This window comes from Littorina saxatilis, linkage group LG15, assembly GCF_037325665.1.
Source record: "Littorina saxatilis isolate snail1 linkage group LG15, US_GU_Lsax_2.0, whole genome shotgun sequence".
Taxonomy (NCBI): Eukaryota; Metazoa; Mollusca; class Gastropoda; order Littorinimorpha; family Littorinidae; genus Littorina; species Littorina saxatilis.
The window spans coordinates 3,614,149-3,642,122 of NC_090259.1; the positions used below are offsets into that span (position 1 = coordinate 3,614,149).

General features: G+C 41.9%; 2 protein-coding genes across 6 annotated transcripts; one reads left to right on the plus strand and one right to left on the minus strand.

The window, feature by feature from the left end:
• Positions 1-2,202: 2,202 nt before the first annotated feature.
• On the minus strand, positions 2,203-26,845 carry LOC138948226 (serine/threonine kinase-like domain-containing protein STKLD1). 5 transcript variants are annotated; one of them, XM_070319739.1, is made up of 20 exons: positions 26,784-26,844; positions 26,515-26,601; positions 25,305-25,349; positions 23,093-23,167; positions 22,004-22,108; positions 21,519-21,589; positions 20,502-20,614; positions 20,191-20,384; positions 19,230-19,303; positions 18,335-18,435; positions 17,111-17,386; positions 16,062-16,082; positions 14,098-14,159; positions 13,221-13,287; positions 10,757-10,885; positions 9,410-9,538; positions 8,837-8,968; positions 7,008-7,160; positions 5,304-5,383; positions 2,203-3,147 (listed from the first exon to the last, which is right to left on the minus strand). In XM_070319739.1, exons 1-20 carry the CDS (start codon positions 26,796-26,798, stop codon positions 3,058-3,060), a joined length of 2,019 nt encoding a protein of 672 aa, XP_070175840.1. In that variant the 5' UTR covers positions 26,799-26,844; the 3' UTR covers positions 2,203-3,057. The 5 variants fall into 5 exon arrangements, with proteins under 5 accessions (XP_070175840.1, XP_070175844.1, XP_070175842.1 ...); XM_070319743.1 differs by lacking the exon at positions 5,304-5,383 and adding an exon at positions 3,744-3,826 and having other exon boundaries at positions 26,784-26,836; XM_070319742.1 differs by lacking the exon at positions 2,203-3,147 and adding an exon at positions 3,158-3,252 and having other exon boundaries at positions 26,784-26,845.
• Positions 23,201-25,208, plus strand: LOC138948240 (uncharacterized). The gene is given in 4 exon segments (XM_070319758.1): positions 23,201-23,209; positions 24,084-24,231; positions 24,541-24,825; positions 25,162-25,208. Coding segments are annotated over 4 exon segments (489 nt in total).
• Positions 26,846-27,974: the final 1,129 nt, after the last annotated feature.

Genomic DNA, 27,974 nt, shown 5'->3' on the forward strand with positions numbered 1-27,974 from the left:
CAAAAATGTTATGGTTATCACTACATCAAGTTTAGAGATTGTGGTTAAAGGTCCTTGTCTACATTTTTATACCGAAATCGCCATTTGACCATTAAAATGCAGAGTCTATTATCTACAAATATCAACAATACACCCCCTTTCGATCAGGAAAGACGAAGCCAGTGTAGCCGTTTGAAAATTCATTGTAGTATTCCAGCGTAGTACTCATAGTAGGATATCCTTATTTGCAAAAATGCCAAGCGCAAAACTCCTCTCAAATCCTGTGCATTTCGTGCATTTAAAAAAAAGCGTGGACAGCGCTCCAGTGTCAAACTGTTGCTGCACTTGTTTGGGCGTGGCTATAAGCATAGTGACATGAATTTGATTGGTCAGTATTTTTAGGCAAAGCACATGTTCTCAGCAAACAGAAAACAAAATATTGGAAGCGTGAGTCACGCTACCCAAAAATAAAATCTTTTTTTACATATATTTTTTTTTCTATAACTTTTTTCCCCATGGTTCATTCATCATCTGACATAACGTTTTAGCAAAATCTAACCATAAGATTATTGAAAAAAAGCAAAAATGTAGACGACCACCTTTAACAGTAACACAAACATAAAATGCATAAAAATGCTTTGAATAAAGAAATGTGTAATTTTTTACATAAAAATTGTAAACTTTGCACACCACATCAAGATCAGAATCAGATTATTTTCCATAAATTTGCTATTACTCTCTTTCTCTCTCTCTCTCTCTCTCTCTCACTCACACACACACTGACAAACACACATTTGAAGGCAAAACCCCAAATAAAAAAATAAAATAAAAGATGGACGGAAATAATCAATGTCACAGATGTGTGAAGGATTTGCATACAAATAAACAGCTAAAACGTGTTCCATAGATAAAGACAACTGCGTGAAAACAACAACAGCTGCAGCATATTATACTCTTTACCTCGTCTCATGCAGTTCCCATGACATGGGAAGCAACTCCGTCAATTTTTGACTTACAACCGATGACAAGAGTATTTGTTTCCATTTCTATGGGCTTCCTCAAGGTTTGAGCGTTAATTTCAGAAAATTTGCAGTGGTTACCTTGCTACGATATTTTAAAGTTTGAAACTGACGGAGTAATTTCCCAAAAGGTTAAAACGTAGAAAAATAACCACAGCAAGTGCTCCAAAACTGTAAACGCTCATACCATATAGGAAGCCGCTATACAAACAGAAACAGATATGTGTCATATTGCATTGCAGGTAATATAAAAGCAAAAGTGAAGGTAGATAGCAAGCATTCCTGGGCGTTTCGGGAATTGCGTACAGGTTCTCTAGCGGGCGGTAGGCATTTGGTTGACTGGGAGGCATTTGGTGTAGCACTGTTTGCAAATGGACAAGGTCATACACTTGCTGAACATTATAATAGTCTGCACTGGTTAAAAAAAGATATTGAAATAATAAGAAATGTATTACAAAACAAGTATCTGGTTTGGTAATGCTAATTTGTCAAACAAGGACGAGCAAGTTGGAGACTGGGAGATGAAATTTTATATTAACTGATGCACAATATCAATTTTTGTCATTTAATGTGACACATTCGTAACATTAAGGCAAGCGTTTCTTTTTGGTTGTTATAACAGAATGTTAACCCTTAGGCTGGTTGTCGTGGCATATGTCGCGCTACTTTACGTATACTGTCACCTGGTTGTCACGACATATGTCGCGCTACTGGCTCAGTCTGTTTGGTCGGTTCCGATTTCCCATGGATGCGAAAACCTATACGACCGTTTTTTGTTATTTTTCTCTCTGTTAATTCACCACTGGCTATGTAACATGTGTTACAGAATTGCACCAGTGTAAGGGTTAACATTCCTTCACACACCAAAATGGTTGGCTAAACAAAACTGGAGATGCTACCAAAGTGCAAATGCATGTTACACTGAACATCAAACAAGCTTAAATAAAGCAAACTCATGCAATACTGAAATCAAATTTCCCATATTCTCCCAACAACACACTTCTCTTGTGTCTTACCTCTTAACCAATTTCCAAGTGATAAATTTTATGTACATCAGCAAAACACACTACAACATGTACCAGGAAGTTGAAGTACTGTTTGGTTTTTTTCAGGTGTAAAACCCAGACCAATACCAGGTCTTATTATACGTTATTTGCGTGTTTGACCAAAATATGACATTTTACACAGATCGAGACAGTCATTGTTCTCCGAGACTGCGCTAGCGGTCGAGGTAAACAATGACTGTCGAGATCTGTGTAAAATGTCATATTTTGGTCAAACACGCAAATAACATTTATGTATCGATCGAATTCCTTTCAGGTACTATGAATTTGTTGTTGTTTTGACGATTGAACGAGCACACACACACTGACATGCAATCAAACACATTTGCTTCATATTTGGGTGTTTCAGGTTGACCGAAACTTCCAAGGAACTACAAAACACACGTCATGTACTGACTTTGTTGTTGTTTTGACATTGAACAGCACACACACATGCAATCAAACACATGACGTACGTGTGTTTTGTAGTTCCTTTAAAGTTTCGGTCAACCTGAAACGCCAAATTATAAAGTTTTGTCGGCCTCTGACGTCACATGACTCAAAGAAGAGAAATCCAATCTCCAATCGATACATATCACTTTACAAAGCTACATTCCTGAGAGTAGATATATCACAGAGAGCAATCATGATTGTCTGGTTCTTTTTTTTATTAAAAACAATCACACAGCACTTAGCTTGACTTTTTGGCCAAGAAACAAACAAGTAGAATTAAACAACAATTAAGGCTCCTAAACTGTCACACCTTTTTCTTCTGGTACCCTGCCCCTTTCCCTCGACCCCTCCATGCTATAAATATTCGTGAGTCCATAAGAAAAGCTGCAGAGTTGGAGGGGTAAAATTATTTGGGGGCTTTCCCAAGTCATCCTTCTGCTATGGCTTTTCTCGTTCCTTGTTATATTTATTCATGAGGCCTTCTTCTTCTTCGTTCGTTCACTGTTCATGAGGCCATGATGAATGCTGTGTTTGGTGTGGAAAAGCTGCAGTGGGAGGGATGATTATTTGGGTGTTTCCCCGGTTCGTCGCGGCGCCATGGCTTTCCCCGCCCCCAGCTTGTCCAGCGCTTGTTCACACGGTCCCATGATGTCCTGGGGACACACGATCACAGTCAGTGACAACCATCATTGACATACATTTATACAATTTAACACAGCCAAAGTGCTGTCCACACGTTCACACGGCCCCATGATGTCCTGGGGATACACAATCACACGTGTCAGTGACAACCATCAGTGACATTGTATTTCACACCCACTCAAAGTACAGTCCCCAAGTACCACAATACAAATAAAGTTGGCTAGGCATGACCTCATTTAAAGCATCAATTTTCATGTTTTCATGATGAGAATCTTGCTAAGATGTGGCAAAGGAGTTTTATTTAGACAAAGTAAAATAATAAGCTAAAACTAAATTTGAGTAACTGTGACAGTCATCAGTCTGTGTGTTGAACTGGTGCTGTACAAGCAGAGGATTTCAACAGGTATCAACAGTTCACAACTAACACATTTCATGCACAGAATTCTCTAAAAGTGGAGTACATGTACTTTTTTTGCCAGAAATATTGAAAAACAGACAGTCCCTTGTTTAAACCAAAACATTAATACTGAGTCAAATCAAAACATAAAACAGACCAAACCACAGTATCAGCAGACATGGTCGAGAGAAGAGACGAGAGGAGCCTCACCTTGTTTTCCTTGTAGCGTTTATAGACCTCCGACAGCATGTTGGGCCCAACCCCTATATGTCTCATCTCAGCGTTCACATCATCTACACACACCAGCGCAAAAAACACACACACACACGATATATTTTCTGCTAAAAAGCAAGCGAGCATGGCAGATACAGGCAAAGCAAATGCAGAATATACAAAGGTACATGGATAAATTAATAGTTCCCCTCTCTTATTTGTGTCGATCACTTTATTGAAAAACATTTTATCGAATAGAGACTTCAAATTTTATACACTTCAAGAAATGAACAATTTAGTGAATGGACTCTTCACTTAAAAGGTTCTGAATCGTGTGTGTGTATACATGTACGTGCACGTGTGCAGTATGCGTCCGTGTGTCCTTGCATCTCAGAAATGTTATAGATATTAACTCATTCTGAAACTGTTATGGTCATATCTCAAATAAAAAAACGTTAAAAAAGCCATTTCTACTATTTCAATATACTTTTTGTGTGAGATTTAAAAAAAAAGAAATGGATACATTAAATGATGATTTAAATGTGGTTGCTTCCAAGGCAGGCCCCAATTCCACTGCAAGAAAGACTCAAAATGATTACATTTCTAGCCTTTGTTTTCTTTATCTATGGATGCACCCGCCACCAAAGCTTGCAACTCCATCACCATCACCGGCATCACACAAAAGCGTTCCTGTCAAATCCTTGCAACACACAAGCTCCTACCCCGGCAACCCAAAGCCTCACAGCATCAGCATCACTGGAGAAACATTCATATTGACAGTTTTCTCATGAAGTCTGGTCTCTCTCTTGGCTCTGATTTGCTAATGTGTTGTTGCATATTGTCAAAGTCAATGAATCTCCACTGAAACTTTTGTACAGTGATACCTGTGATGAAAGGACACCCTGTCATGACAGGTATGTTTCGGTCAAGATAATCAAAGGGACTACAGAAGGTGTCCTTTATTTAGAGGTGTCCTTTCAGGGCTCTTGTGTCCTATACACACTAGAAACCAAAACCCATACCAGAAATTCTTTGAGGGGGTCCCGCAATGCACTAACCCCGAAAGGAGCGGGTCCCTGGACGCACTGAATTTGCGTTATCATGTGTACTCTTGGAACTGATATTGAAGCTGAAACCGTCTGTTACTTTCCATGCAGAATGAACAAGAATGTACATTTGGGTGGATTTCTAAAAGGAGAGAATTTTCTGCCATACAAAATCTGTACCGACACTAGCAACCCACTAAAAGTGCACATCCACATTTTTAGTCCAATAAGCTTGTAGCGTTATTTTAAGTATACTTGCAATCCAACAATAAGTTGGTAACTTCATCCTTAACATACTGGCAACCAAACCAAGCCTACATGGCACCCTCCACCTGTGCTGTATACACACATACCAACAATAAGTTGGTAACTTCATCCTTAACATACTGGCAACCAAACCAAGCCTACATGGCACCCTCCACCTGCGCTGCAAAATATGGCGAGTGTTACAGAGAAGCATCGCAGTGAGTACACCTGTTTGTGACAGCGAGTACACCTGTCGTTGCCTGACCTTGTTCCTGTGATACTTGGCTCTCATTTCATACAGCTGGGTGGGCACCCCGTAGCTCAGCAGATCCAGACGTACTCCGTCTAAACTCGCCAACAACCATTGCACTTATCATGAGGAAAGGGAGATAATCTCAACTACAGCTGTCTAGATTTTCAAACCCTGAAGTTGACTGCTACTGAACAGCTGATTCAAACGCACTTCGTCTAAACCCATCAACACCCATCTTGCACTTTATTATGAGGAAAGGGAGATAATCTGAACTACCACTGTCTTATGTTGAATAATTTTTTAGTCTGATGTTTACTGTTGCGCTCCTGAAGAGCATTCCTTTCAAAATAAAAGTTTAACGTCTAAATTTATCGAAGTTTCATTTTAACTGAGTGTTCAGACTTCATACATATTGAAAACAGCTTGTCTTTTCTGTTCCAACCTGAACTGCTCACTATGCTTTACTTTTAACTTTTTAACTCTATTTCACGGCCAGAACGATTCAGAAGAAAAAACAAACACAGTCATGGAGGGTATCCTGACCCAAAGGTGCTATAATGGACCCCCCTCCCCCCCTCTTAAAAGATCTCAAACACTCTCAGAAAATTGGATCTTAAAAGGAGGTAGTCTTGGGGTAAAATATAACAGGTGTTATGAAAAGAAAATATCAAAAATCAAGGTCTTAAAAAAAGGGGAGGGGGGGGGGGGGGGGGTAATCAACAGGCACGAGAATGTTCTTCCTTTTGGAGGAATGCCTCCTTTTGCACCTCTCTCTTTATGTTGAATATGGAAAATGGACATATCATTAATTGACTTTGACGCTGTAAGCAAATGACCACTCCAATGGACATATCATTAATTGACTTTGACGCTGTAAGCAAATGACCACTCCAATGGACATATCATTAATTGACTTTGACGCTGTAAGCAAATGACCACTCCAATGGACATATCATTAATTGACTTTGACGCTGTAAGCAAATGACCACTCCAATGGACATATCATTAATTGACTTTGACGCTGTAAGCAAATGACCACTCCAATGGACATATCATTAATTGACTTTGACGCTGTAAGCAAATGACCACTCCAATGGACATATCATTAATTGACTTTGACGCTGTAAGCAAATGACCACTCCAATGGACATATCATTAATTGACTTTGACGCTGTAAGCAAATGACCACTCCAATGGACATATCATTAATTGACTTTGACGCTGTAAGCAAATGACCACTCCAATGGACATATCATTAATTGACCTTGATGCTGTAAGCAAATGACCACTCCAATGGACATATCATTAATTGACTTTGATGCTGTAAGCAAATGACCACTCCAATGGACATATCATTAATTGACTTTGATGCTGTAAGCAAATGACCACTCCAATGGACATATCATTAATTGACTTTGATGCTGTAAGCAAATGACCACTCCAATGGACATATCATTAATTGACTTTGATGCTGTAAGCAAATGACCACTCCAATGGACATCAATTTACCTTCTTCTCTCACATCAGGGCTAACAAAACTTATAACATTTTTCTACATTTTGTCTTATTTTGGATTTGGCATTAAACCTTCCTCCTTTTGGGCCATTGTCTATTCTTGTGTCTAATTAAGGAACCTTGAAAGAGGGGGGGGGGGGGGTGTAGGATTAATAGCACCGTGTCTACTGTCTCAACCAACAACACACTGTGCACACTGACCATATTCACACAGCTCCATGATGAGGTTGACGATGGCCTCCACCACCTCGGCGTTGTCGCGGTGAAGTTCGTACGCCTTGATGATGATGGGGATGCCGGGCGTGCTGGCGTCGTCCGGCTTGTCGCTCGTCAACACGCGGTACGCACACTCCTCTGTTGTACATAGACACAGTACAAGATCAATCTTTGTCATTACACATTATACAATACTGCTGTACACAAACATACAAACTTGTCAATATCTTCATGGGTGTTACTCTTCCGGCTTTTGCCGGATTTCCGGTTTTTGAAAAAATCTGAAGCCGGAAATTCCGGTTTTCCGGGTTTAAAAAAAAAAAAAAAAAAAAAAAGCTTCGTTTCGCTAAGTTGAAATAACGAGCAGCCGTTCTGATCCGACTTTTGACACCGGTTCGCATGCTTTCTCGGTTCGCTCCCTTGGATTTGCCGCCATCTTGCTTATTATGATTTGGTTTCGTCGGTGTCCAGAAACTTTCTTTCAAACTTGAGCATTTTGGACCCCTGCCTTTCAGGTTTTTTGATTTTTGCCAGTAACACCCATGTATCTTTGTTATGACACAAGTCACGCTAGAGAAGAAATCAACATTTTCAGACCTCCTATTGCTCCTACCAAGGCTTGATGTCTGCCTCCTACCAAGGCTTGATGTCTGCCTCCTACCAAGGCTTGATGTCTGCCTCCTACCAAGGCTTGATGTCTGCCTCCTACCAAGGCTTGATGTCTGCCTCCTACCAAGGCTTGATGTCTGCCTCCTACCAAGGCTTGATGTCTGCCTCCTACCAAGGCTTGATGTCTGCCTCTTTTGCTGGTTGCAGGCTGAGATTTGTTGTATCCCCCATCCACTCCCCCCCCCCCCCCCCCCCCACCCCCCCCCCCCCCCCCCCCCCCCCCCCTCCACATTCAGTATAGATAAATCAACAGCTTCATCCTCGCTCAGCGCCACCTGCTTCTAAGTTCCCTCTCCCAATATAGCATGTAATCATGTGAAGGTAATAGATGCTAGCTTTCCACGTGGGATTTGTGTCTGTAAGACATATTCATGGGTGGGACTGGAAAAGGTCATGAATCCTGAAAGAACCAGACCAACCAACCTCAACCAACCAACCAACCTCAACCAAACCACACATAAACAAGAAATTCCTCCGAAAGGAAAAACACCCCCGTCAAAGGGAAATAACCTCAGTTGGTGGCAGTGAGAATGGTTATTTCCCTTTGACCAACGGGGGTGTCCGTCTATAAGTCCTTGTATAATTTTAATCCACCAATAACTCCCTAACCGTGTGTTTGACTGGTCCCAATTTTTGTAAGGACCGTCTCAGGAATGTATAGAACCTGTTCACCAAGTTTGGTGACGATCGGTCCGTTCATTCTTGAGATCTACTTGCGAACACAAACAAACACACAAACACATCGACCGAATCCACCAATAACTCCCTAACCGTGTGTTTGACTGGTCCCAATTTTTGTAAGGACCGTCTCAGGAATGTATAGAATCTGTTCACCAAGTTTGGTGACGATCGGTCCGTTCATTCTTGAGATCTACTTGCGAACACAAACAAACACACAAACACATCGACCGAATCCTATACACACCCCTATAAAGGCCATAATCGAATCCAGATTTTCGGCATATACCGGAAGAATCCCACCCATGCATTATAATTCACTCAGATTTCTTTAGGTCTTAAAAGGTACATATCACCTGTGAAGAAAATGGCTAACATGATCAGCAGGTTTCTTTTTGTTTTTGTATGCTATGAGACTAGTCCTTCAGAGGCTTTCACGTTATCATTGTTCACGGCGTGTTTCTTACCGTTAGGCTCGACGAGGGTGGTGAGGACCAGACAGATGTTCTTGACGACCTTGGCGTTCTTGATGTGGTTCTCCATGGCCTTCAGCAGGTGACCCACGCCGTCCATCCGGTTCACCACCTCAAAGCTGCTGTCTGTCATACAACACACACACAAAAACACACTTTAATGATATTCCACACACACAAAGACAAACAAGTTGAATGATGATCAAATTCATTAGACAAAGTATTTTTGTCGATGGTTTTTCTCTCCCTTGCAATAAATTAGGGATCATTTTCAAAATTTGTAAACACTTTGGTTTTTTTAATAAATAAAACACGTTGCAAAAAGCATCTCACCCATGAATCATGCAAATATCCTTTTTCGGGAAAAAAATCACTTTTTTCTTAGTTTTTGTATTGACCTTGAAGAAAAAAAACTTTTCAAAGAAACAAATCTTATTTTCTATACAACATCCGCCCTCAAAACATGATTTTCTCAGATTTTCTCAGGTCTCAAAAGGTTGATTCCACTGTATACTGTATATACCGTTCATAATGTGCCTTGACAGGGAGGTAACTGTGATCACTCACCATCCAGACAGAGAGAAACCATGGCAGCAGCAGCGGCCTCGGCCACTTCCGCACAGTCGACGTGATTCTGTAACGCCAGACACACCTCTCTGATGGCGTTCTCCTCCGCGGCTGTCTTGCAGTTGCTCTCTGTCAGGTCAACATGACGTTCGGATTAAGTAAGACATCAGGTATTTATCAGTCACCTTAATCCTATCAGTCACCTTAATCCTATCAGTCACCTTAATCCTATCAGTCACCTTAATCCTATCAGTCACCTTAATCCTATCAGTCACCTTAATCCTATCAGTCACCTTAATCCTACGCTGTATGTCAACACTATCTTGCCTTGCTCTCTGCCAGGTGAACACCACGTTTGGAATCAGTAAGCTATCAGGAATTTATTAAATACCTTCACCATACACCTCTTGTGAACACATCGTTTGGAATGAGTTAGGTATTACATCCCTTCATCAAACATTATTTTTGTGAACACACATGCATGCTTGAACACACACAAACGCACACATCGTAACTACATTTCTTTCTTTCACCACAATGATGTCATGCCTGGCAGTTGCACACACACACACACACACACACACACACACACACACACACACACACACACACACACATAGTAACTACATTTCTTTCTTTCACCACAATGATGTCATGCCTGGCAGTTGCACACACACACACACACACACACACACACACACACACACACATAGTAACTACATTTCTTTCTTTCACCACAATGATGTCATGCCTGGCAGTTGCACACACACACACACACACACACACACACACACACACATAGTAACTACATTTCTTTCTTTCACCACAATGATGTCATGCCTGGCAGTTGCACACACACACACACGCACACACACACACACACACACACACACACACACATAGTAACTACATTTCTTTCTTTCACCACAATGATGTCATGCCTGGCAGTTGCACACACACACACACACACACACACACACACACACACACACACACACACAGACACACACATAGTAACTACATTTCTTTCTTTCACCACAATGATGTCATGCCTGGCAGTTGCACACACACACACACACACACACACACACACACACACACACATAGTAACTACATTTCTTTCTTTCACCACAATGATGTCATGCCTGGCAGTTGCACACACACACACACACACACACACACACACACACACATAGTAACTACATTTCTTTCTTTCACCACAATGATGTCATGCCTGGCAGTTGCACACACACACAAACGCACACATCGTAACTACATTTCTTTCTTTCACCACAATGATGTCATGCCTGGCAGTTGCACACACACACACACACACACAGATCTCACCCAGTATGGTCAGCCCCCACAGAGCGTTACAACAGGTGGCCTGGAGGTGTACGTGCCTGGGATCACCCCTCATGGCGGCCAGGATATCTTGTACCGCGCCTAGCTGACCCAGCGCGTCACTCGCCTGGTCTGAGCAAACAGCACGCAGGGCAAAAATATAATTCATGTGGAGAAAGGCTGAGCAAATCAATAAAGCTTTAATTCATTCATGATCTGAATCATGTTTATAAGTAAATACCCATAATGCAATGCTTACTTCCGCCCACAACTGTCAACAACAAACACAACGCCTTGACTCAGCCTTCTGGTATGCAGGAGTCAAGATTTAAGATAAAAAGTTTGATTTTCAATCTTCCAAGCTGAAGAATTAATAGTCTAGACAAGAGTCCAAAATTGGTTGATCAAAATTTTAATCAATTTAGTTGAAAAATGAGGTCATGACAGTGCCGCCTCAACTTTAACTCAAACCTGGATATGACATCATCAAAGACATTTGTAGAACAAGAAGGGCAAAGCCCATACGACTCACATGCTTGACCTCGACCTTTAGGGTAACTAAACCTAGCAATGACATCATACACTAAGAACTGCTTTACACATTTTTCCTACCAAAATACATGTGACCTTGACCCAAGGTCAAGGTCATCCAAGGTCATGCAACACAAAGCTGTTAATTCAAGACATAGGAAGTACAATGGTGCTTATTGGCTCTTTCTACCATGAGATATGGTTACTTTTAGTGGTTCACTACCTTATTTTGGTCACATTTCATAAGGGTCAAAGTGACCTTGACCTTGATCATATGTGACCAAATGTGTCTCATGATGAAAGCATAACATGTGCCCCACATAATTTTTAAGTTTGAAACAGTTATCTTCCATAGTTCAGGGTCAAGGTCACTTCAAAATATGTATACAATCCAACTTTGAAGAGCTCCTGTGACCTTGACCTTGAAGCAAGGTAAACCAAACTGGTATCAAAAGATGGGGCTTACTTTGCCCTATATATCATATGTAGGTGAGGTATTCAATCTCAAAAACTTCAGAGAAAATGGGAAAAATGTGAAAAATAGCTGTTTTTTAGGCAACATTTATGGCCCCTGCGACCTTGACCTTGAAGCAAGGTCAAGATGCTATGTATGTTTTTTGGGGCCTTGTCATCATACACCATCTTGCCAAATTTGGTACTGATAGACTGAATAGTGTCCAAGAAATATCCAACGTTAAAGTTTTCCGGACGTCCGGACGGACGGACGGACGACTCGGGTGAGTACATAGACTCACTTTTGCTTCGCATGTGAGTCAAAAAATGAAGAAAAGTTCTGGGAATGTCACCTGGAAGAAGTTGTATGTAAAGTTTCAAGTAATTGTATCAGAATCGCTCAACGCATACACACACATACGCCGCCACGCTTGTCTCGATTCCCAGTCTATGTGTAAACAGGTAATCAAAACTTGACTAGATGTCTAAACAACGAAGTGACTGTGGTAAGATGAACAAAGTTAAAAAACAAAGGAATACTGTACTCACCAATACAAGAACGAGACAAGACGGTACGAATTTCCATAAGCGAAAATTCGTACCGTCTTGTCTCGTTCTTGTATTGGTGAGTACAGTATTCCTTTGTTTTTTAACTTTGACTAGATGTAACAACTGATTGTTAGCGGAGAGAGCCAGAATGAGGCCTGCTGCCATTTAGTTGGACATCCCTGTCTATCTATACACATCCAATCAAACCTTGACTAAGTGGAAGAACTCACTGTTAGCAGAGAGAGCCAGAATGAGGCCTGCTGCCATTTAGCTGGACATCCCTGTCTATCTATACACATCCAATCAAACCTTGACTAAGTGGAAGAACTCACTGTTAGCGGAGAGAGCCAGAATGAGGCCTGCTGCCATTTAGCTGGACATCCCTGTCTATCTATACACATCCAATCAAAACTTGACTAGATGTAACAACTGACTGTTAGCGGAGAGAGCCAGAATGAGGCCTGCTGCCATTTAGCTGGACATCCCTGTCTATCTATACACATCCAATCAAAACTTGACTAGATGTAACAACTGACTGTTAGCGGAGAGAGCCAGAATGAGGCCTGCTGCCATTTAGCTGGACATCCCTGTCTATCTATACACATCCAATCAAACCTTGACTAAGTGGAAGAACTCACTGTTAGCGGAGAGAGCCAGAATGAGGCCTGCTGCCATTTAGCTGGACATCCCTGTCTATCTATACACATCCAATCAAACCTTGACTAAGTGGAAGAACTCACTGTTAGCGGAGAGAGCCAGAATGAGGTCTGCTGCCATTTAGCTGGACATCCCTGTCTATCTATACACATCCAATCAAACCTTGACTAAGTGGAAGAACTCACTGTTAGCGGAGAGAGCCAGAATGAGGCCTGCTGCCATTTAGCTGGACATCCCTGTCTATCCAATCAAACCTTCACTAAGTGGAAGAACTCACTGTTAGCGGAGAGAGCCAGAATGAGGCCTGCTGCCATTAGCTGGACGTCCGAGCTGCCCCGATGTTCCTGTTCACGGACAACAAACATGTTAGGCGTCCAATAACTGATGCAGATTGGAATGAAATCAACAGGGTAGTGTTCTGTGTGTGTGTGTGTGTGTGTGTGTGTGTGTGTGTGCGTGTGTGTGCGTGCGTGCGTGTGTTTGTGCGTGCGCGTGTGAGTGTGTGTGTGTGTGTGTGTGTGCGCGCGTGAGTGTGTGTGTGTGTGTGTGTGTGTATGTGTGTGTGTGTGTGAGATACAAAGAAAGAGAGACCAAATGGCAGAAATAGACAGACAAATACAGACAGAGCCAGAGAGAGAGAGACACACACACTTTCTTTCTTTCTTTATTTGGTGTTAAACGTCGTTTTCAACCATTCAAGGTTATATCGCGACGGGGGAAGGGGGGAGATGGGATAGGGGAAAGGGGAGAGATGGGATAGAGCCACTTGTTTAATTGTTTCTTGTTCACAAAAGCACTAATCAAAAAATTGCTCCAGGGGCTTGCAACGTAGTACAATATATGACCTTACTGGGAGAATGCAAGTTTCCAGTACAAAGGACGTAACATTTCTTACATACTGCTTGACTAAAATCTTTACAAACATTGACTATATTCTATACAAGAAACACTTAACAAGGGTAAAAGGAGAAACAGAACCGTTAGTCGCCTCTTACGACATGCTGGGTAGCATCGGGTAAATTCTTTCTCGTCCCAACCAATATGGGACTCCCCCTAACCCGCGGGGGGTAGACACACACACACAAACAGACAGAAAGACAGACCTAGATAGAGACAGAAGGACAAACAGACAGAAAACTGATAACAACTCTGACCTTCATGACTTTTCCGACGACAGAGAGAGCCTCAGGGGTGAACAGAACATCGTTTGCTTCCGCTGAAAACATTCCAAACAAGGCATTTAATCCCTTTTCACAATACAGTGGAACCCCATATCAAAGACTGCTGGAAATGTTAGAAAATCAGGAGGTAAAAGGATTAGGGAGTCATAAAATCAGGGAAAATTATCAGACCTTCACAAAGAAGAACATTGGACAATGGGGGAAGTTTTAAATCCTAGTCCTACGAGAGAGGTTTCACTGTATTGCGTGACTGATCAATCCCAGGGCTGCACGAAGACAGTTAAGACTGTGATAGTTTTACCTAACAAGCCACTTAAACATTTCTGACAATTCAGAGATTCCCATTAATGTCATCACCATATTGGGACCTCAGCTTTCCCCATGTTTCATCCTGATGCCCTCTGCACACTTGTATTGCAACACAAGTGATGCACACACACAAAATACACACACATGCAAACACAATAATTTTGCAGTCTAACAGAAGAAGCTGACAGAGAGTGCAGAGTGGATCAAATCCTTCATGACCTCTGCCCAGGTCATGCAACCACAGCATCAATGCTCTGAAAGTTAACAATTCATCCTCTAAGTCACTTTTCTATGAACAAATATTTTTCTTGAAACACGATGCCTTCATTTCCAACAGTTACTTAATTAACACTAAAAAATGTCACTTTAATGCCTCTGAGCTTCACATAACCACTTCTACAACAAAGATAAACAAATAAAGACATACCGATTCTTACACATGTATGTATACAGTCAGACAGATACACACCCACGGACATACAAACACAGACACACATGTAATAAGCTTACTCGAAACAGTTATGCTCACTGAAAAAAGCTACACTTACACCAGCAGTTTTTTCTGAATTCTAAGCAACAGAAGAGAAGCAGGAGTTTTTCAAGATGCGCCCGTTTTGTTACCAGATCAGCGCTTCTTCTGTGTGTTTATTTCTAAATGAGCTTGCTAGTAATTTTAAATATACAAAAGTTCAAATGTTATATTATAAAATACAAGGCAGAAAAAGCTAAATGTGAATTGGCCCTGAATGACCCTCTACAAGTCATAGTGCATCAAAAGCCTGAGAGAGAGAGGGAGAGAGGGGGGGGGGGGGTGAGAGAGAAAGACAGAAAGAGAGATGGAGGGAGGGGAGAGAGGGATGGAGAGAGTAAGAGAGAGGGAGGGAGGGGAGAGAGATAGGGGGGGGGAAGGGAGAAAAAGAAAGATGGAGAGAGAGGGGGAGAAGGATAGAGAGAGAAAGAGAGAGAGACAGAGGGAGGGAGGGAGAGAAAGAAAGAGAGAGAGAGAGAGAGACAGAGGGAGGGAGGGAGAGAAAGAAAGAGAGAGAGAGAGAGAGAGACAGAGGGAGGGAGCGAGGGAGAGAAAGAAAGAAAGAGAGAGAGACAGAGGGAGGGAGGGAGAGAAAGAAAGAGAGAGAGACAGGGGGAGGGAGGGAGAGAAAGAGAGAGGGGGAAGGAGGAATGGAGGAAGAGAGAGAGAGAGAGAGTAAATGTAAAAGCTGTTAGCTAATCTTGAATTCTTGCCTACTAAGTGTGAAGTGTTTCAAAAGACTGAGGCTAAAAGAATTGAAGCAACACGAGCAACACCAGCAGAGGTATAGTTCTGAAAGTAAACACGCCAAGTCATAACACTGTCACTGGCATTACAACAAATATTAGTGCTGTGCAGTTTTGTTCCATTTTCTACTGCAAAAGTACTTGAGTGGTACGGCAAGCTTACTACAAACAGACTTAAGCAACACCAAAGACACAATTCATGTCCTTGATAGTGATAGATAAAAACATTAATAAAAGCCTGTGTTATGTATGCTCAGAATAAAAACATATAGATCTGACTTTCTACATTTGCAATAGATGTACGCAAAAAAACAATTAAAAGTAACAAGAAAGCCCATTCCAAATGTTTTCACCTTGAGCAAAACCATCGCCTTCTGTAATAGGATTCAGTCAGTATACATTAACATTGTATTTGATTCCAGACAGAAAACTACACAAATCATGAGAAAAGACACGGACAGACACACAGACAGACAGACAGACAGACAGACAGACAGACAGACAGACAGACAGACAGACAGACAGACAGACAGACAAACACACAGACAGACAGACAGACAGACAAACAGACAGACAGGCAGACAAACAGACAGACAGACAGACAGACAGACAGACAGACAAACAGACAGACATGATTCATGACGTCTCTCGTCCTTTACACCTAGAAAGCGTTATACATATGACTGGACACACAGACAGACATGATTCATGACGTCTCTCGTCCTTTACACCTAGAAAGCGTTATACATATGACTGGACACACAGACAGACAAAGAAAGACACATTAACTCATCAACATAAACTCCTCACAGTGCTGGCCAATGTACTCCAACACTAACTTTATTTACTGCAGAGAAGACCATACAGCCAGGCCAGTGCTCTGCAAAACCATGTTACCCATGTTGTCACAGCGACACACACACACATAAATAAATCTCAACACCCCAAGACTTGCTGTTGACAACCAGAGTAGTCAACATGGTGGACCATAGCAATCTGCAAGTCCTTGTAACACGGTGGACCATAGCAATCTGCAAGTCCTTGTAACACGGTGGACCATAGCAATCTGCAAGTCCTTGTAACACGGTGGACCATAGCAATCTGCAAGTCCTTGTTCCCCATGTTGTCCCAGTGACACACAGACAAAAAAACACAGACACACACACAAACACACAAATCTCATACACACACACACACTGACCATTAACAATGAGAGTTGTCAAGACAGTGCAGCCAGCTATCTGCAGGTCCTTGTTGCACATGTTGTCCCACATGGGGAGACACACACACACACACACACACACACACACACACACACACACACACATACACACACTCACAGACACACACAGACACAGACACACATACACATACACACACACAGACACAGACACACACCCACCATTAACAATGAGAGTGGTCAAGACGGCGCAGCCAGCAATCTGCAGGTCTTTATTCCCCATGTTGTCCCACATGGCGAGCGTGATGAGGTTCTTGCTGGCCTGGTCCAGGACCACGGGGGCATGCGGAGTTGTCTCCCCGCCAGCGAGCGCTGTGGTGCTGTCCAACAGGCGGCGCAACGCCTGCAGGCCCTCCTTCACGCACGTCTCGTGGTCGATGGTGTCGGCGATGTATTGGATGATGTGTTCCGGGTTGTCCTGTCCCTCTGCCAGGGGGCCTGTGGAGGGGAATTCAGCTACAGTGGAACCCCCATTTTAAGACCTCCAAAAATCTGGTCTTAAAAAAGAGGGAGTCTTAAAATGGGGGTAATTTTACACAGGTTTAGAACAGAAAATCTGAAAAAACAATGTCTTAAAAAGGAGGGAGTTTTTTTTGGTTTTTTGTTGTTCGTTCATGGGCTGAAACTCCCATGGCTTTTACGTGTATGACCGTTTTTACCCCGCCATTTAGGCAGCCATACGCCGCTTTCGGAGGAAGCATGCTGAGTATTTTCGTGTTTCTATAACCCACCGAACTCTGACATGGATTACAGGATCTTTTTCGTGCGCACTTGGTCTTGTGCTTGCGTGTACACACAGGGGTGTTCGGACACCGAGGAGAGTCTGCACACAAAGTTGACTCGGAGAAATAAATCTCTCGCCGAACGTGGGGACGAACTCACGCTGACAGCGGCCAACTGGATACATGTCCAGCGCGCTACCGACTGAGCTACATCCCCACCCAGGAGGGAGTTTAAAATTAGGGGTCTTAAAGGGGGGGGGGGAGGGGGGAGGTTCTACTGTTCTACAGGCAATATGAACTGCACATTTACACATGGTTTATTCACTCAGACACACACACACACATAGGCTGCACACATACTCGCACACACACACATTCACACATAATCACACACACACAGACTTGCTAATTTAGACTAAATACACATGCCTCTGGACACACACACACAAGACAAAAATCACAAACATGTTTGTGCCCCACGCATACAGACAACCACACACACTAGCCCAACCATACACGGGAGCACACAAACATTCACTCACACACATACCTAAACACAACACACACACAGATGCGTGCACCACCCTTACCCTCCTCCGCATTACATCCCCGCCCCCACACACACACGCACATAAAACAATCACATCTACACGTGTACACTGACGTTTTCTGTTGATTGTCTGCGCCTGACGTTTGCGTTTGTCAAGCAGCGAGCTGTCACTGGCCTCCACACAGTCCATCACGAATGACATCTTCAGCAACGCTCTGTAACATGCGCACAACACTTGTTATGTTGCAGAACACCCCAGAAGAAGAAAATCGATTCCCCGTCTATGTTAAAACTTCCCAGGAAATTAGAGCCACCCTAGTTGCTGATATATGTCAGCAACAAATGTTTGGCAGAACCCAACATTCTTGTTTACAAACAGCAACAACAAACAACCAAGGAAACCTGACCACACAGTTACGCCTATCCAAATGCGCGTTGCAAAATGTGCGTTTTGAATCTTCTTTTTTCTCTGGCGGTACTGACAATATCGTTATTGAAACAATCCCAGTGCACTAAGGGATTTATAGAGCAAATCTCGAAAATAATTATTGAACTCACCGCTATGCGCTTCGTTCAATAATGAATTTTCTCGATTTGCCCTATAAATCCCTTAGTGCACTGGGATGTCTCAATAACTTAAATAATAATAATAATAATAATAAAACATTCTTTTATAGCGCTGTTCGCCGCCGAATGGCAGTCTCAAGGCGCTTTAAATTAGACATTAAAATTTAACATTTAACATAAAAAGTTTTCTCGTAAGAAATAACATACAAGCATTAAAAACAATTCATAGACAACGACCACTTATAGTTATATAAGATAATCTAGAAAAATTGTTTTTAAAAAGATGAAAAAAAACCAAAAACACGTAAGATAAGTAACAGACACATAGTTACACATAAAAAGTCTGACAATAAAACAGAACTGTATTAATGACAATGCCGTGAATGCAGTGTGTGTTTTAACAACGATGCCATGACATTTGAAGAGAACGCAGTGTACTCACTCAGTGGTGGGTCGCGTCTGGTGCTTCACTTTCAGCAAGGTGCGGATCGTCTTGATCCAGTCGTCAGAAAAGTTCTGAAGTGAAGAACAGAAAGTGAGTTACTACAGATCAATCAATCAATCAATCAATATGAGGCTTATATCGCGCGTATTCCGTGGGTACAGTTCTAAGCGCAGGGATTTGTTTATTTATTTTTGTAAAATTTGTTTAAATTTTTTTATGCGATTTATTTATGCCGTGTGAGATGGATTTTTTTTTACACAATACATCACGCATTCACATCGGCCAGCAGATCGCACCCGTTTCGGCGCATATCCTATTTTTCACAGCCTATTATTCCAAGTCACACGGGTATTTTGGTGGACATTTTTATCTATGCCTATACAATTTTGTCAGGAAAGACCCTTTTGTCAATCGTGGGATCTTTAACGTGCACACCCCAATGTAGTGTACACGAAGGGACCTCGGTTTTTCGTCTCATCCGAAAGACTAGCACTTGAACCCACCACCTAGGTTAGGAAAGGGGGGAGAAAATTGCTAACGCCCTGACCCAGGGTCGAACTCGCAACCTCTCGCTTCCGAGCGCAAGTGCGTTACAACTTGGCCACCCAGACCAGATGTAAACCCTTTGATTTAAAGATCCCTGCCTTTTACTGTATGCTATCTTGTATAGTGGTACCTGTCCCGTGAGGCCCCTCCCATGACAGGACACCTCGCAACAAAGAACACCCTTTTTATCCCTTAGACCAACAATCTCTAGCTCTCTCTCCCCTCCCCTCTTATATCACCCCCCCCCCCCTCCACTCCCTCCTCTCTCTCTTGACATTAGTGTGACCCTGACCTTGTTCTCAAAGACCGCTTCCAAGATGTAGGAGTTGTTCTTCATCGATAACACTCTCCCCACCCCCATAGACTATATCTCCCCCCGCTTCCCTTTTCTATTGTCCAGTGTGACCCTGACCTTGGCAATGTCCTCGAAGACCTCCTCCAGGATGTAGGGGTCCTTCTTGATGTCCATGAGCTTGGCGGCCAGCTGTTGCTGTGTGAAGATGGCGGTGCTGGTCATCTCCAGCAGCACACAGCCCAAGGACCACACGTCACTGCGCTCGTCATAGGCCTGGTCCATCACCTCGGGGGCCATATACACTGCGGTACCTGGGGTTTGAACACGGGCATTACAGGTAAGACAGTGTTGCTAGGACACATGTCACACATAACGGTGAACACACCAAAGTCACCCAGACACACGACACGTTCACCATGACAACTCACCCACTGTGTTGCGAGGACACGTGCGCATGTCGCCCATAACGGTGGACACACCAAAGTCACCCAGACACAGCGTGTCGTCGTCCTTCACAAACAGGTTGCTAGGCTTCAGATCCCTGGCAGAATAAAGGAATAAATAAAAAGATAAGTAAATATAGGCATAATAAACTGATGAAAATTAATAAACAAATTCATTGGAACAAAATAAATAAATCAATAAATTAATAAATCAATACATACATAAAAGTAAATACATAAATGGAAAAAAAACCACCCACATAAATCAATTAATAAGTACATTGTACTTTAATATCACAACATCATATCTAATATTTTTTATGAAGATATAAAATGTATATCACAGCAATATGAAAATAAGCCAGAGAATCTAAACAGACATATCATAACATGAAAAGAACAACACTGTCCAATGTTCTTGTGGCAAAGTGATAATACAAGGTTAACTGTCAGAACAAACCAGATAAGATAATGAACACAGACAATGAAACCTACAAATTGTAGCTAATAGTATGGAGGGGGGAGGGAGGAATACCAAAATGTTAAACTGGCTGCATGAACTACAGCCACTGTAGTACGTGTATGAAGTGAAGCAGACTGTCTGCCACACTGACCTGTGAATGATTCCCTGACCGTCTGCCACACTGACCTGTGAATGATTCCCTGTCTGCCACACTGACCTGTGAATGATTCCCAGACCGTCTGCCACACTGACCTGTGAATGATTCCCAGACCGTCTGCCACACTGACCTGTGAATGATTCCCTGTCTGCCACACTGACCTGTGCATGATTCCCTGTCTGCCACACTGACCTGTGCATGATTCCCTGTCTGCCACACTGACCTGTGAATGATTCCCAGACCGTCTGCCACACTGACCTGTGAATGATTCCCTGTCTGCCACACTGACCTGTGAATGATTCCCTGTCTGCCACACTGACCTGTGAATGATTCCCTGTCTGCCACACTGACCTGTGCATGATTCCCTGTCTGCCACACTGACCTGTGAATGATTCCCTGTCGGTGCACGTAGACCAGACCCTCGAGGATCTCGCCCAGGTACTTCTTCACTGTCTGAAATACAGATAGACAGGAGTGAAAACAGTGTCTCATTTTGGGGGTACATCACTATAACTCTCTCCATCTCTTTCTCTCTCTTGTCGCCAACAGTCTCTCTCTCTCTCTCTCTTATCTTACCACCAACAGTATCTCTCTCTGTCTCTCCCTCTCTTTTCATGCACAAAGACCCAGACACATAATATGCGAATACACAAACATGGTCACACACACACACACAAGAGTTTAATGCATACCAATACACACACACTAACAGATAAATAAATATGCATGAAAGTACACCCACACATACACACTCACTATTACACCACCCCCCCCCCCCCCCCCAACCAAAACTTCCCACCCTACATTCCCCTTGTCTGCCTCTCTTGACACCCCCCCCCCCCTAAATGACAGAACCATGGTGCTGACCTCTTGTGGAATGGGGATGTTCTGGTCCTGGTGCTGTTTGATGACGGAGCGCAGATCGCCCTTGCTGTAGTAATCCATCACGATGCACACGAACATCGACGACTCCTGACATCAGCGTAGATCAGACAGACACAACAAGAAAGGGGAGTTAATGGAAAGTTTATTCATAGACAAAATGAAACATTCACCAGGATCTGTGGTTCTTGTGCTTAGGCTGTGTATTGGACTGTCACTGTATGCCTGCATTATTAGTTGTCAGTAATTATTACATGTGCTGATTGTTCTCTTTGCCTGCGCGCGTATAGTATGTTGGTTATGTTTGGTCATGGTATGTTTGCTTATGTTTGGTCGTTATCTTTGCCTGTGCGTGTATTGTATGTTTGGTCGTTTTCTCTGCCTGTGCATGTATAGTTTGTTGGTTATGTTTGGTCGGTTTCTTTGCCTGTGCGTGTATAGTATGCTTGGTCGATGTATGTATTGTAAAGCGCTAAGAGTAGACATTAAATTCTAGAATAGCGCTATAAAAGTTTGCATTATTATTATTATTATCTATTTTTCTTGAAAGTGAACAAACAAGATACTTGACAGAGAAATATTAATGAAAGGGTGCCGGTGATGACTAAGCTTCCATTTTTGTTGCATCCAACTTCCAAGATGACAGAAAATAAACAAATAAAAACTGCTTCCAGATCAGAATAGTCAACACCAATGCCTTGATAAATAATTTTTGTGTGCAAAACCCTGCATTAACTGTTCAGTGTTCTTATCCTAAAGACTGAAATGCTTAAACTGACATAAGCGTCCGGCTGATTATAGTGACTTCCAGTGATGAGATATGAGACGAGGGAGGGGGAAGCACCCAAAAAGCAACAAACAGCAGGGTGGGGTAAAGTGGTGATGGGGAGGGGGGTGAGGGTAAAGTGGTGATGGGGAGGGGGGTGAGGGTAGTAGCGGGGAGGGATAAGACTGAAACAGTTATAAGTCAAGAATTGAACAAATCTAGACAATTGGAAAGGGGGGAAGGGAAGAAAGATTAGATAATGATGCACAGGGGTGGAGGAGGAGGAGGGGGAGATAAAAGATACCGACCTCCTTATCCCACATGACAAAGAACTCTTTGTAGCCGCACACATAGGGATGGTCCAGCTTCTGTAGCGCCAGAGCCTGTTGGAAATATCCACATCAAATTATTCACACATGCATTATGTATTTTTGTGTGTGAAAAATGTAAAGGAACCAGCATTACTCACAACAGCATAAAGTTGTAACCAAAGACAGAGAGAAAGTTACAACACTGCCTGATTTCCTTTCCGGGTACATCACCATTTTTCTCTCTATTGCTCCCTCTCTCTCTCTCTCTTTTCACACACACACACACACACACACACACATCCACATCCACACACATCCACACACACACACATCCACACACACATCCACACACATCCACATCCACACACATCCACATCCACACACATCCACATCCACACATCCACACACACATCCACACACACATACACATCCACACACACACACACACACATCCACACACACACATCCACATCCACACACACACATCCACACACACACACACACACACACACATCCACATCCACACACACACACACACACACACATCCACAGACGTAGACAGATCGACACTCATGTGCATACATGCACATTTTCTGAATGGCACAAGAATACTCTTGTGCCAGCAATTCACATACTGATGCAAGTTAAATTTAACTGCAAAGCTGTTCTTACACATTTTGGTATAGTTGATAACCATTTTCCCTCTATATTCCTCAACCCCAATCTTTTTAACTTCAACAAGTTACAGATATTCACATTTTACTGAAACCATTTAAGCCTTTAAAACCATGATTTATAAACAATTAAAACAAAAACATAAAGTAAAACAACCAACAGCTTAGACAATAGACATGCCTGCCCAGTATCTGTGCAGGGGACATCTGGCATGAAGCCAAACTCTCAAGTGCTTCTCTGTCTTAGCTCCACTGTTTACATTATCACTCTCCACCCATACCCTCTGCTCTATGCATGTCATACAATTTGACAGCACCTAGCTGTGATCAGTAAAACCACTATGTCAGGACAGTAACAGCCCGTGAACCAAGAAGAAAGAGTTTATCCTGTGATCAGTAAAACCACTTTGTCAGGACAGTAACAGCCCGTGAACCAAGAAGAAAGAGTTTATCCTGTGATCAGTAAAACCACTTTGTCAGGACAGTAACAGCCTGTGAACCAAGAAGAAAGAGTTTATCCTGTGATCAGTAAAACCACTTTGTCAGGACAGTAACAGCCCGTGAACCAAGAAGAAAGAGTTTATCCTGTGATCAGTAAAACCACTTTGTCAGGACAGTAACAGCCCGTGAACCAAGAAGAAAGAGTTTATCCTGTGATCAGTAAAACCACTTTGTCAGGACAGTAACAGCCCGTGAACCAAGAAGAAAGAGTTTATCCTGTGATCAGTAAAACCACTTTGTCAGGACAGTAACAGCCCGTGAACCAAGAAGAAAGAGTTTATCCTGTGATCAGTAAAACCACTTTGTCAGGATAGTAACAGCCCGTGAACCAAGAAGAAAGAGTTTATCCTGTGATCAGTAAAACCACTTTGTCAGGACAGTAACAGCCCGTGAACCAAGAAGAAAGAGTTTATCCTGTGATCAGTAAAACCACTTTGTCAGGACAGTAACAGCCCGTGAACCAAGAAGAAAGAGTTTATCCTGTGATCAGTAAAACCACTTTGTCAGGACAGTAACAGCCCGTGAACCAAGAAGAAAAAGTTTATCCTGTGATCAGTAAAACCACTTTGTCAGGACAGTAACAGCCCGTGAACCAAGAAGAAAGAGTTTATCCTGTGATCAGTAAAACCACTTTGTCAGGACAGTAACAGCCCGTGAACCAAGAAGAAAGAGTTTATCCTGTGATCAGTAAAACCACTTTGTCAGGATAGTAACAGCCTGTGAACCAAGAAGGAAGAGTTTATCCTGTGATCAGTGAAACCACTTTGTCAGGACAGTAACAGCCCATGAACCAAGTAGAAAGAGTTTATCCTGTGGCTTATTGTCTGCCCATGACGAATTTCTTGTTCTATTTCTTGTTCTATTTCTTGTTCTATTTCTTTACTTTTGCAGGCTACATCTCCAAGTCTTTCAACCTACAGTGGCATTTCCACAAGTGATTTTTGTGTGTGTGGTATTTTTTTAATCCCCACATTCATGCAGGCGTACTCCATTTTCAGGGGCTGTATATATATAGTGTTTACTCCGGCACTTACCTCATGGAAAGCCTTGTTGGCTTCACTCTCATCAAAGCACTCCACCTGAAATAACACAGCAGATCCGTGGATAATTAACTGATTGGTTTCTTGAATACACATGTGTGTGCGTGTTGGTGTGTGTGTGAGTGGGTGCGTGTGTGTTAATTAGTGCATGTGTGCTTGTTGGAGTGTTTGTGCATTTTGTGTGGTTTGAGGTGGAGTGAAAGACAAAATGAGTTCGACAGCTTGGGGGAGGAGTGGAGGGGGTAGAGGATAGTGCTGTGTTTATGTATTACATTGTGAAAACCATAAACTTGAGTGTGATAATTATTAAGTTTAAACTGAAATAATTAACCACAGTTATAATTCAACAGACAAATAAATAACAAGGGACAATAAACTGTGTAAAGAACTTTGTCTAACAAAATATCACCAGTGCTGGACTGATCGTGTAACCTCTGCGAACGCCAAGAAGAAGAAGTCTAACAAAATAGGTTGAAGTGCGGTTCAGTTCACAGACAATAAAATAGGCAGTGTACTCAAGAATAAAGTTAAGAAATGTAATGTAATGTCTATAGTAAAACTTAAAGGCTGAAGATTTACACTCAAGAAACCTTCTCTTTTCAAAAACAAACAAGTTTTATTTCTTTTCTATTTATTCTCTATTTGTTTTTGGATTTCTTCTCTTTTCGTCATTAATCCTAACTCTGGTGAAACACTGTACGGTAATCTTCAACTTTAGCGTGTTAAATTCATCGCTCATAATTCAGAGGCATTTAAGTCTCCAAATTTGTAGAACCTGCACTTGTAATCATAACAAGTCTTTTTAGATCCCTTTGAAGTTACGGAATGAACTCCGATAAACTGTACGAATGCATTTCGTCTACATGGGTCAAAGAAGGAATTATCCGAATGAGACAACTCTTTCGTGTAAATGATGTCCCATGGTTGACAACGTACGCCATTTTCGGTGCATTTTCGTCAATTGAACAACCAAATTAATTAATCATGCTTACGTTTGGAGCTCAATCTGATTCTGTCAATTGATTTCACCACAAATGTTCTTTGGCTTGGACTTGTATAAAAAATAAGTAAAGAATGTCACTGGATTCTGAGCTATGAATTTAACACACTAAAGTTCAAGATTAACCAATGTACTAAATTAAATAAAACACAAAACTTTACCTTTCAAAATAAAATAAAGTAGTGTAGTTGCTCGGCCTCTTACCTTCTTCAAGACATACTTCTTGTTTTCCTCTTTATTTTCCACCAAGTAAACAGACCCTTGGCCGCCTTTCCCGAGGCGCTCCTGGAGCTGAAATCCATCCCAAATCAAAATAAGTACATTTGCATTCTTCTTCTTCTTCTTCTTCTTAGTGATAGGTAGCCAACATCAGCATGGTGATGAATCTGCTACACGAATAATAAACCCTAAAATTGGTTTGACAATATAGAAGATTATTTTATCAAAATAAGACCAAGTTGTGTCTCACTCACTTTGTAGTTCTCCATTCTTGACAACGTGAAGCGAAGTACTGCGCATGCGTGTAGCCTACTAGAACAGGGGAGTTAACTCTTTGGACTCAAAGCAGACGACGCATTTGATACTAACGTTGACATGCAACTCGAATGACTTACCATGCGCCAATCAAACATTTCGTCGAATAACAATATACCTCCTTACACAATTATCAATAACTAAAGCATCCACACAGGGAAAAAAATAACAAGTCGCGTAAGGCGAAAATACAACATTCAGTCAAGCTCAGTCGAACCAGGGACCTATAATATAGGTCTATGGTCGAACTCACAGAATGAAACTGAACGCAAAGCATTTTTTTCCGCAAGACAGTACACTCGTAGCATCGTCTGTCCACCGCTCGTGGTAAAGGCAGTGAAATTAACAATACAGAAAAGCGCGGTAGCGGTTGCGCTGAGGTGAATAGCCCGCTTTTCTATATCTCTATTCTTTTTAACTCTCTGAACGTGTTTTTAATCCAAACATATCATATCTATATGTTTTTGGAATCAGGAACGGACAAGGAATAAGATGAAATTGTTTTTAAATCGATTTCGGAAATTTAATTTTAATCATAATTTTTATATTTTTAATTTTCAGAGCTTGTTTTTAATCCGAATATCATGAACATAACTATATGTTTTTGGAATCAGAAAATGATGAAGAATACGATAAACGTAATTTTGGATCGTTTTATAAAAAAATAATTTTAATTACAATTTTCAGATTTTTAATGACCAAAGTCATTAATTAAATTTTAAGCCTCCAAGCTGAAATGCAATACCAAAGTCCGGCCTTTGTCGAAGATTGCTTTGCCAAAATTTCAATCAATTTTATTGAACTTGAAAATGAGGGTGTGACGTACAGTGCCGCCTCAACTTTTACAAAATGCCGGATATGACGTCATCAAAGGTATTTATCGAAAAATGAAAAAAAATGTCTGGGGATATCATACCCAGGAACTCTCATGAAAAATGTCATAAAGATCGGTCCAGTAGTTTACTCTGAATCGCTCTACACACACACACACACACACACACACACACACACATACACCGCGACCCTCGTCTCGATTCCCCCTTAGTCAAGTTTTGAATAAATGTAAAAACAAAGAAAAAATAAAAAGAGAAATTGAGAAACTGGTCGAAGGCCCGGCTGAGAAAGAGAAA

Coding starts and splice junctions, on each gene's coding strand:
- LOC138948226 (XM_070319743.1), bottom strand. Junction 22,109..23,092: donor TTGTCATGTGGGATAAGGAG/GTCGGTATCTTT, acceptor CGCTGATGTCAG/GAGTCGTCGATGTTCGTGTG. Junction 3,827..7,007: donor CATGGAGCTGTGTGAATATG/GTCAGTGTGCAC, acceptor TGGTGTGTGTAG/ATGATGTGAACGCTGAGATG.